General features: G+C 39.3%; 2 protein-coding genes across 3 annotated transcripts in view; one reads left to right on the top strand and one right to left on the bottom strand.

Moving 5' to 3' along the window:
* LOC123507685 (hemicentin-2-like) overlaps positions 1-12,251 on the bottom strand; it is a 190,656-nt gene that overhangs the window by 159,928 nt on the left and 18,477 nt on the right. The gene's annotated exons all lie outside the window — the stretch shown is intronic.
* LOC123507687 lies at positions 1,331-2,381 on the top strand. Its single transcript, XM_045260819.1, has 2 exons — positions 1,331-1,986; positions 2,183-2,381. The coding sequence occupies exons 1-2, from the start codon at positions 1,790-1,792 to the stop codon at positions 2,301-2,303; spliced, it is 318 nt and encodes a 105-aa protein (XP_045116754.1). The 5' UTR covers positions 1,331-1,789; the 3' UTR covers positions 2,304-2,381.

Genomic DNA, 12,251 nt, shown 5'->3' on the forward strand with positions numbered 1-12,251 from the left:
TGAGAACCCTTTAGCAGGTCTTTTCTCTCACAGAAAAGACTTTGTTAAAGGTATCCAGCTACTTCTGGGATGGGTGCGGATATTATCCACTTCTGTCGATCCCGTGACGTCTGTCAACGAATGTCTGCCAAAGAAAGTGACCAACACCTCTCCATCCTCTTCCAATTGTAACAATCTTTTTCCAGAGTGGCGGTCGATTTGGTTGGACCACTGTCTCCCCATCCTCAGAAGGCCACAGGTACATCTTCACGTTAATCGACTACACCACTGGGTTTCCAGAAGCCGTGCCACTGAAGGAAATGGACTCCATCTCCGTTGCTGAGGCCTTGCTCTCCATCTTCGCTAGAGCCAGTATACCACAAGAAATTCTCGCTGATCAAGGTACCCAATTTACATCTCGATTAATGCAAGAACTTCACAAGTTGTTAGGAGTCGAGCCTTTATTTACAACTTTCATCCTCGCACAAATGGTCGTATTGAACGTCTACATGCACCACTTAAAGCTTCCCTACGAAAGCTCTAGGACCGCCCTCGAGAGTGGCACTTGATTCCTACATTATTCGCCCTCAGATACCCGGCGGTAGAACCTGTTTCTCCGCCTTCGAACTTCTCTATGGAAGGACTGTTCAGGGACCTCTCTCCGCCCTTAGATCTATGGGAGGACCGGAACCTGAAGGACGACGACCGATTTGCCTTCCGCTACGTGGTGGAGCTACAGAAGCTAGCAGAGACCGCGCAGATCGCCGCCAACAATGCAGACATCAGTGCCTCAAAGAAATATAAGACCTACTTTGACATAGTCAAGATAGACAGTTTCAACCTAGCGATGAAGTCCTTCTTCCCAGCGATTCCAGCAAGCTTCTTGTAACTTGGAAAGGACCTTATACAGTTTTAGAGCGACGAGGTAAGGTTGATTACCTAACTGATTGTCCCCAAGGTCCGAGATTGTACCACGTCAACCTCTAAAAACGTTACATCTGTCTTGCTAGTGCCAGCTTTGCCTTCGTCTTAGACGAAGTGTCAACACCTGGAGAGACCGAAAAGGAAACGCCCAAAGAGGAAGAGTATGTCCTGGAGAACAACCACCTTATTTGTGAAGACGACCCCCCATTTGTGAAGAGGACGAGGAAGAGTTACTCCTTGCCAGTGACACCTGATGGCTGCTCCGACAAGGATAGACGATTCAGGATCAACTCTAGTTTAACTTCACAACAAGCTGACATCGAGTATCTCCTGTCAGAGTTTGACGATGTTTTCTCTGATGTTCCTGGGTGTACTTCCTCTGAACATATTGTCTTAACTACCACAGCAGCCTGTCAGCATTTCCACTGCACCCTGTCCATCTAAAACGTTTCTTTGAACAGGAAGTCTCTGACCTCTTTTAGAAAGGAATCATCCGACGGTCTTCTCAACATTGTTCGCCGGTCGTGATGGTTCCTAAGCCAGACAACACTTATCGGATGGCCATCGACTACCGTCAACTCGACAGCTACAGTCTTCTGAGCCCAGCTGCAACATTGAGTAAGATGTGTACAAGTTTTCAGGTAAGATTCTTCAATGCAGAGTTGGATCTCTGCAAGGCTTATTACCAAGTCCCTTTGACAGAGAGCCATGCCGCTGACAGCTTTCCCAACCCACTTGGGCCCAACCCACTTGGGCCTGGTCACTGCTTGTGCCACCTATATCAAGCTCATGCGCATTGTTTTCTTAGTACTCGCAAACGTGACATTTTATTTTGCTAATGTTTCTGTATACTCTTCAGACTCGCCCCTGCATTTAAGGACCCTTTATGCCGTGCTGGACAGGATCAAGACCCATGTACTTACACTCAAGATCTCCAAGTACCATTTTGGATTCCCTTCCATTCTATCCCTTGGATTCATTTTGGGAGATGACTGTCTTCAACCACAGCCTGACAAAGTGGAAGCGCTCTGCAAGATATCACCATCGTCCACTTAGAAACTTCTACGAGGATTTATTGGAACAGTGAGTTTCTACGAGTCTTTTATCCCTTGGGCATCCTTCCTCACTGGCCCTCTGACTGATCTGCTGAAAAAAAGACCGTTCGTGAGCCCCTTCCCTGGACGGACGAATTGCAGGCCTGTTTCGACCAGCTGAAATTAATCTTCTCTCCTAACCCCATACTTCGTCTCGCTGATCCTACCTGTCCTTTTGTACTTAGGACGGACGCTTCCACCTCTACCTGCTTCACGGCGCCGTCAACGAGTCTGCCTCTAGTGTTGGTGAGATTAGTGTTCCTCTGGCCCTCCCTCGCTCTGGAGGGAGACTGGGAGACTTGGTGAGAGCTGGGTGGTGCGCAAGGTGTCCGTTATATTGAGTATACTTGTGTTGTTGGAAGTCTAGTAAACTTGGAACCATTCTTAGCTGTTTATTACCGCCCCCACCGGGTAAAGTGTAGTTCATCCTGGGCCTAGTTTAGAGGAGGCAGGCCAGTGATGGCGTTTCGCACCTCACCCCCGCAAATAGTAAGTTATTACTTACAAAATTGTCTTCGTTCTACTTGATATTTTCTTAATTAGAAACATATGTTAGAACATATATTATCTTAATACATATTCAATAATGTATGCATGTCTTTTTCTGTAATAAATTTTCATATTTTTTTCTCTTTGGGAAGAAATTAGTAAACACACCAACCCCATCCTGTTTCACTGGACACGTGCACCTTTTCATGTGCATATGTTATATCCGTACTGTTCATTTTCTTAGAGCACAAGTATAAAACATACTTCGTATAAGACATTTTTCTTTTCCAAGTCTTTACACGTTAAATAACAGTTCTTTTTCACTTCCATTCAGAGAGCAAAGATTCAAAATGTCTAATTTCTATTTTCACTCTTGTAGCAAGCACTTTGTGTATTGTACACAGCAAGAACAAATACTTTTGTCTAAACATATCGCTTTTACTTTCCAACTAACGCTACTTTTCCACTGTTCAGAGAAAACAATAAAGTTGTGCTTTCATGTTTAATTCATGTAACACTAATGATCCATACCCAACACAAACGTACCGAATTCTTTGAAGCAACAATATTGTGTTTTTCGCATTTAATATCAGTACTGATCTATTCCCAACAGAACAAAGCTTAAAACATTGTTATATTTTCAGACATATTTTCAGACATAACGGAGATGTTTTTTTTTCGAAATCCAAAAGAGCAAGGAGTAGAAATTAAAACAAATTCCTTCGTTATCCTGGCATTAGTTACTTTTCTATTACAAAAGTTCAGGACGGACATACAATACATCTTTTCTTAATACCCACGTGTCTAGCACAGTAACTCTTATTTCTAGATGAACATGTTGAATTAATCCTCTCGTTTTCATAGGTATCATTGAATCTTTTACTTCCACCGAAAGAAAATTGTCTTATGTTTTTCATTTTGACATTTATACGTACAGGGCGAATGAAATTCATCACTCGTATCTCATAATTCTTCGCATACAGCACCAGTACACTTCCGCTTACAGTGAGCACGAGGAGTAAATATTCACACGTACCACTAATACGCTTCAAGCTCCTGAGAAAACGAATAAAATTAATCCCTAGGCTTTCACATTTCAACAGGTGGTTTCCAGTAAGCATGTCCAATAAATAGCCATTTTGATATTTCTATATACCTAGCACAATAAAACCAATCACTCCGTTTAATCTCCACGTAACAACTACACTGAATTGCCACATCCAGACATCAGGAAAACGAATAATAGCCTGTTTCAATATTCTAATGCGTCATACACACTAACTCCCATTCCGAGAAGTTGCGAATAAAATTAATCATTTTCACATCGAGAGCATACAGAAAATGAACGGCCTTTTCAATAGTTCATTATGAATTACATTTTTCTATTTCTAGATATAAATAACGAATAAAATCTACCACTCGGTTTCCACGTCACTGAGCAACCCCACCAGTACCTTTCCACATTCAGGAACAACGTGCGGGGCGCTTCAAGTTTCCCTTCCTGGCAGCTGAGCGCAGTAAACAGGACACTTTAGCGACACACAAGCCCCGGTATTTCCTCACGCAAGATCGCGTTTGCATAAAAGATTCACTCCCTCAGAGGTAATGCATCAAATTTAGGACTCACGGCGACACTTTTAGGTATTTTAGATTTAGCACCTGGAAAACGATCTTAAAATTTGGCTATTTTTGCTTCATTTCGCATTTATCAGGCAAGGAGAAAGGAGACAGGAATGCTGATAGCTCCGCAAAGGAGTCAACTTTATCGTATAGGAAATAAAGGATATGTGCGGGAAAATTAGATGAGACGATTTCTTTCTTATTCTAGTAGTATATAGTATTCTGTTAGTAAGGGAAAAGAGGATTAATAGTATAAAAATAGCATAGCTCACGTTTACCAATAAAGAAATAATGGATAGAGAACAGTAACAAGTAAAGATTTATTAATGCAGTAAAGGAAATAATGGATAGAGAACAGTAACAAGTAAAGATTTATTAATGCAGTAAAGAACTAAAGATTGTCACAATAAAAATAAAGAAATTTCAGAAGCAAATAATGAATTCCCATTTGTCAAACAGGAAAAACCGAAAATAAGTAACGCTTTTAATACTGCAAACGACTACAGAATTATAACCTAACCTATATACGAAAAAAAATCATTAAGAAAGCTTCATTTCTTGGCTCGGCAGTTAAGGATAACGGACTAACAAATAAAAGTTAGTATTGGATAATGATGCAAAGAAACAAGAGAAAAAAGATCAATGAGTATTCCCCTGTAGATATCAAGAACAATTACATTAGTTCTCACTCTCTCTTTTTTTTTTTCTTAATCGGTCATCTTTATTTTATTCTTTCTATTTTTCCTCGTTTTATTAATGTTCCTCTATTTATTCTCTATTCTCCCTCGTCTTTTTTCTATTGTTCCCTGGAGAGTACACCGGTAACTCACTTTTTACCATTTTTTTCCCTTTTTCCAACAATATCAGTTCTCTTCTCATTATTCAACTTATTTTTATGCTTATTTGTTCTTCCTCTTATCTTCCTTTATTTGAAACTATATCATTTTTTTCTAATTTTTTTTCTCTTCCGCATTTTCATTTGCATTTCATTACCTTAGATATTCCATTATCCAATGCTTTCCAACACTTTTTCTTCACATTCTCTGCAGTTTTTAGCGGTTACAATATTTACTTCTATATTTTTCATCCCCGAACTCAGTTTTCATTGCTATTTCATTATCCTAACCTTTCCTGTTGTTATTCTCCCTTTTCTTTTTCGCTCGCTGTCTTTTTTTTCAGCGGTAACTGCATCATTTTTTCTCTCTCCATTCCTAACCCAGCAAGAGTTGAAAGCACGCAAGGCACAAGTTACAAAAGGTAGTGTTATGAATTTCGACGTGCCTGACATGAGTACTCCCCATCAATTTAGTCTTCCATTGAATTTTTCTTTTATTTCTGTTTCTCTTCACTCGCTGAAATCCCCAATGTGTATTTTTTTATCCTCCTTTTATTTTTAACCTTTTTAGTCCGCCGTCCTGTTCCCAAATTAAGATCCTTTGCCATACGCACATCCTAAAAGGTTTTAAACGCTGCGACTCATAAACATGTGAATTCGTTGGTTAAATTCTAAAAATACTTTTGCGTAGGTTCGAAACCATTCTTTTTTTTACCTTTTTTTATTGTGGTCTGGCTGCCGGCTTTGTGGTATTGTGTTAGTAGTAGTGTATGGGTGGAGGAGGAGGAGGAGGAGGAGGAGGAGGAGGAGGAGGAGGAGGAGGAGGAGGAGGAGGAGGAGGAGGGAAGAGGAAGAGGAAGAGGAGGAGCTGAAGGAAAAAAGTAGTAGTAGTAGTAGTAGTAGTAGTAGTAGTAGTAGTAGTAGTAGTAGTAGTAGTAGTAGTAGTAGTAGTAGCAATGGTTGTAGTAGTAGTAGTAGTAGTAGTAGTGGTAAGTAGTAGCAGTAGTTGTAGTAGTAGTAGTAGTAGTAGTAGTAGTAGTAGTAGTAGTAGTAGTAGTAGTAGTAGTAGTAGTAGTAGTAGTAGTAGTAGTAGTAGTAGTAGTAGTATTGGCAAGACATTAGTTGTAGTGCAGAATGTATTAGAGAGAGAGAGAGAGAGAGAGAGAGAGAGAGAGAGAGAGAGAGAGAGAGAGAGAGAGATACCGAACCTCCTCTCCTACAAACGAACACACACACACACACACACACACACACACACACAGAGAGTGAGAACTACTACTAACTGGATAACAGACAGAGAAGACAAACAGACAAGCCAGTTTACCACAACCATCTCCACCTCCACCTCCACCACCACCACCACCACCACCACCATCGCCGCCACCGCCGCCACCACCACCACCACCGCTTTGCCAAACTCTGCGGGCCTCTCTCATCACATTTCATTTACATGTTCTCCTCTTTCTATGCGTTGTGAACCAGAAAATGAGAATTACAACACGAATTCTTTTGCTGCTGCTGGTTCATGAGAGAGTCATTTTATCCCTCCACTGATACTGATGCACGCTTGTTAGCTTTTGATAATGGTGGTGGTGGTGGTGGTGGTGGTGGTGGCGGCTATGGAGGTGGTGGTGGTGGTAATGTAGTAGAGTCCGTTGTGGTGAAGATAGTTACCGCAATAATTAGTGTTCATTACTCTCTCTGTCTCTCTCTCTCTCTCTCTCTCTCTCTCTCTCTCTCTCTCTCTCTCTCTCTCTCTCTCTCTCTCTCTTTCCCCTTAGGATCATACACTCCAAACTCCATTCTTCCCTCTCATCCGTCGCTCTCACTTCATCTCTACCTCTCTCCCTCTCTCTTCCTCTCTTCCCTCTTCCTGTTCTTTCTTTTATTATCCTCTCCACATTCCTATTCGGTCTTCCTCTGTGTTGTCTTTCTATTTATCTCTTTATGTGTTTTCTCTTTTATCTGCTTGTTTGTCTTATCGCTTTGTTTTGCATCACCCTGTCTCCACTTATCTGACTTTATGGGTCTGGGTGCTTGTATGTTTGTCTTGTCTGTCAGTCTGTCTGTGTGTCTGTGTGTCTGTCTGTCTTTACGTGTCTCTGTCTCTCTGTGTGTATTTTTCGTGTGTTTCTGATAGTTTGTCTTTATTTTTTCGTGTCTTTTTTATTGAGAAATTGTTGTTTAGTCTCTCTCTCTCTCTCTCTCTCTCTCTCTCTCTCTCTCTCTCTCTCTCTCTCTCTCTCTCTCTCTCTCATCCCAAGTGACCGACTACCAGTGACCAAGTGGCGAACCAACTTTGCGCTCGGGACAATAAACTGTTTAACTGCAGCCAATTGTTGTTTAATTTCTGTGACGACGATTAATTGAAATAACTGCCGACAGCTGACGTGGTAAGTGGTAAATATATTCCCCACACACGTCAGTTAATGGCTAATGGGCTTGACAGTATCATAAATGGGAAGGTGAGACAGACAGAGATACAGACAGAGACAGAGAGAGGAAAGGAGGGATAGATAAACGGGATGACTTGTTGATTGCATGATTTACGTTGTTATTGTAGTGGGCAGGGAGGAAAATTATGGCTATTATTATTATTATCTTTGTGGCGTTAATGGGGAAGGAAAGAAAGAAATACTGCCGGAGTGAGAGGAAATAATGCGTTTTTATTTGAAGACGACACAGAGAGAGAGAGAGAGAGAGAGAGAGAGAGAGAGAGAGAGAGAGAGAGAGAGAGAGAGAGAGAGAGAGAGAGAGAGAGAGAGAGAGAGAGAGAGAGAGAGAGAGAGAGAGAGAGAAAGAAAGAAAGAAAGAAAGAAAGAAAGAAAGAAAGAAAGAAAGAAAGAAAGAAAGAAAGAAAGAAAGAAAGAAAGAGAAAGAAAGAAAGAAAGAAAGAAAGAAAGAAAGAAAGAAAGAAAGAAAGAAAGAAAGAAAGAAAGAAAGAAAGAGAGAGAGAGAGAGAGAGAGAGAGAGAGAGAGAGAGAGAGAGAGAGAGAGAGAGAGAGAGAGAGAGAGAGAGAGAGAGAGAGAGAACTGCTATTTACCTGCTGACGTGACCAAAAGATATATTAGTGAAATTAAACATCGCATTTTTAAGATGAGTTAAGGACGAAATGCATGCATGAAAGAATGAAAGAAAAATACATGTAATGAGTTATGTCTGGAGTTAAAAGTCATTATTATTATTTCATTTTGGGTATGAATTCGAAACTGAGAAAATATGATAGTTAAGATAAAATTGCAAGTTTTCTTAGTAGGAGTTGCCAATGTAGTGGAGATGTGCAGGTTTTTTTTTTTTTCTTCTTCTCTTTTGTGTATTTTCTTACTAAGGCATGAGGAATGTGAGGAAAATGACGAAGATATATAAGGTGAATTACAGGAATCGTATAGTTTGTCAGCGTTTAAATATAAAATAATCTTAAATGAAAAAGGTAATGCATGAACATGGTTGCATATATAAATGTAGGAATATTTTCATACAAATGAGTTTAATAAAAGAAAATAATGTATCTTCAAAGCAAGAATTACAAGAAACGCACAACAATCCCAGCAAAGAGTTATGCATGACAGGAAGTGACGGAAAAACAAACTAAAAATATGAATTAAGTGAGGGTAATAATATTTAAGTCAGAGCTGAATTGAAGAAAATCTCGTACTTCTTACAAGGAGAAATGCAACGTAATGGAATGACAAGCACTACATAAATACTGACGGATAAAGGAGTTGAAAAATGTGAACGTGGGAGTAATCATTTTCACATTTACATAGCTGTGTTATAGAATATCGAACTTATTAATCACCATGAAAGAAAAACATATACTGTAAACAAGATGAAAAGACGAACTCAAGACTAATGATACTTTTGCGCAAAGTACGCGGGAACAACCAAGAGTTATTACCGCAGCGATGAAAGAATGAATGAAAAACGTCTTGTGTTCTTTGTACGAGTAATCGGAGAAATGGTTTTAACAGTTCCTGGGTAAAGTTTCCACGTCAGGTTTTCCTTTTGTTTTCTCTAAAACAGAAAAAATATATAAGATAATTATTTTTGCACTCTACTCTTCCTGTTTTATTTGCCAATGTTTCAGCGAACAAGGAAATTTTTAGCCTTTGCTTTCCGTGAAAAAAAAAAAAAAAAAACTAAAAAAGAAGAAAAAAAGTTCTAGTGAATAAATGTATAAATAAAGCGATAAATTGAAAGAAAAAAAAATGGAAGCAATGAAGATCAACAAAACGAAATGAAAGGAAAAAAAAGAAATAAAAAGTTATACGTAAAAATAACGAATCAAAAGACTGAGCGGCAACACATCACCTGTATCATGAGAGGTATTGCATTTCCAAAACTTAAAGGTGTCCGGGTCAAAAATAGTAATCCCGTTAAGAATGATGAAGCCGCTCACAGTTATCCACCGCCGAGTCCCTTCCACATTACCACGGCGACAACAACAACGACGGCAACAACAACAGGAATAATGTGTCACGTCCCGGTTTGCTTTCCAAGAGTGTGAACCGTACACATATCTCAGATTATAGACACTACCGGTATTGAATTACCCCCTCCACCTAAACGAACCTTCAGTATATAAACTCCCTCTCTTATCCCTTACCTCGGCACTTCTCTCTGTTCCAGTACTCGCACTCAATACTAGTTGAGTTGGGGCAAACAGCACAGATAATAATACAAATGACTAAATATATTCTTATTAATATAAATCTACATAATACACTTATCAGTAAATGCATCTTAACTCCCTCACTCACTCACGACACAACACAGCTTCCCGCATTCCTTATTTTTCAAGTATAAATTTCCTTCAGGCATTCTAGAACGCACCAACAATATCTATAACACATTACTCTACCCGAAGTAAAATCACTCCGTCATCACATTACACCACAACTCTCAACACCTCGCCTGTTGGGAAGCCACCACTTCACTTCCTCAACCACCACCAAAACTCTGAAACCCACCACCCCACCGAACTCACCGCTCAGCAATAATATTCCCCAGACAAGATCTCTTGAGACCTTATAGGATACACTAACCTGGTCCTGAATCGTAGGGCAACTTGATCACATTGAGAACGAATCCACGCGACCCCTCCATACTCCAAAAATCATTTCAATCCATCCATCGCCACAAAACACTGCTTTACGTCAGACAACCTCTCCAGACCTCTCTTTGCCCCGCAGTGCACGTGCCACCCCGCTCCTTGTGTTTACATTTGTCATCTCTCACCTCTCAGATCGTCATCACTACTCCCCTCCCTTTTTACACAACACAAAGCAAACACCACAAGAATAATTAAGTTATATAACATACTCTGACTATACAACTTAGATAAATATGTATGATAATAATAATATACATATATATATATATATATATATATATATATATATATATATATATATATATATATATATATATATATATATATATATATATATATATATATATATATATATATATATATATATATATATATATATATATATATATATATACCGAATGAAAATTAAATATGGGTCACTTTCATGGCCAACACAGCCAACGTCAAAACAAATAATAATGACAACAGCATTCACAATAGCTCCAATAAAAATGACGATAGTAGAAACACCACCACCATCACTAAGAGCAACAACAAAAGCTACTTCTACAAGAACTACAATTACAATAACAAAGCAATACTACAACGACAGCAAAAAGTATCAACGTCGTCTCTATAGTCTTTACTTCTACATCTAATATTATTATAACTACTATTACTACTACTACTACTACTACTACTAATAATAATAATAATAATAATAATAATAATAATAATAATAATACGACTCCTCCCACAATCATTTCAAAATACATAATTTCAACTACTATTGTTGTTATTTTGCGTTTGTTATATCAGAAATAGTAGTATTACTACTAGTAGAAGCAGTAGCAGTAGCAGTATCAATAGCAGTAGCAGTAGCAATAATTGCAGTAGTAGTGTAAGTGGTAGGTGTTGTAACTGTCAATATACTACTCCTATTCATACTATTACTGCTACAACTACTACAGCCGCCACCACCACAACCACCACCGTCACTACCACCACCACTATTAGCCACACTAAAAACAACAGCAGCCCCATATAACTAGAACAATACAGGTTTCAATTAATTTCCCCAGACACTTGTAGCTGCAACAATTCAATTCACAGAACCCAGCACACCGCCACCACCCATAACACCAACAATAACAGCAGCAGCAACAACAACAACAACAACAACAACAACAATAATAATGATAATAATAATAATGAAAACTGTACATTCTGTCTCTCTCTCTCTCTCTCTCTCTCTCTCTCTCTCTCTCTCTCTCTCTCTCTCTCTCTCTCTCTCTCTCTTCCCGTTACCAGAAAATGTTCCTCCGAGTCATCAACTTTGTAAAAAAAAAAAATTCTATCTCAAATATTGTCTTCCAAACATCCACGCAGTATTGCTTAAAAGGAGGATATTCTCTCTCTCTCTCTCTCTCTCTCTCTCTCTCTCTCTCTCTCTCTCTCTCTCTCTCTCTCTCTCTCTCGTCACACATACAAATACAATACCAGTTACTGATGGGGGATGAATAATGTATAAACAGTGCATGTATGCCATAATTAAACTGTATTTTTACCTGCCAATGACACCAACCCACCAACACACACAAAACTACCCACACACACACACACACACACACACACACACACACACACACACACACACACACACACACACACACACACAAACCCTGCCTCACTTTAGCCTTATTCTACTAATGCATCAGTTGAAATTTCTCTCTATCTCTATCCATGTCTCGCTGTAGCTGGCAAACCGTGGAGTTCTTGAGCAATCATTTCCAGTCTTTCATCATTGTAACTGGTAAACCGCGCAAATCCCTGCCTGCTTCTGTATTAGTTTCAACATTTTATTCAAACCGTTTCAACTAGGAGGTTTCACGACGTTTATCCTCTTCGATCGCCCTTTCCAGAACATTCTTTGGAGACTCGCGCAGACTCTAGTTTAGTGGATCTTTTTCTACGATCTATTTGTTTCCCCGTGCCAAAATCCCCTTTGAGAGAGGAAAAAAATGTGAGTCTTATATCCTTGCTTAATTAACGTGGAAATACTTACCGTGAATGAGTGGCAGTGAAGAGTGTTTTTCTTCATGTGTTATAGATAAGTGTGTTGAATGAGTGGCAGTGATGAGAGAGATGAGTGTAAGTATCGTGGCACTCTGATGTACGTGTGTGAGTCCATTAAGTAATCTTTGATCCCACTTTTCC

The sequence above is a fragment of the Portunus trituberculatus genome, chromosome 23, assembly GCF_017591435.1.
Source record: "Portunus trituberculatus isolate SZX2019 chromosome 23, ASM1759143v1, whole genome shotgun sequence".
NCBI lineage: Eukaryota > Metazoa > Arthropoda > Malacostraca > Decapoda > Portunidae > Portunus > Portunus trituberculatus.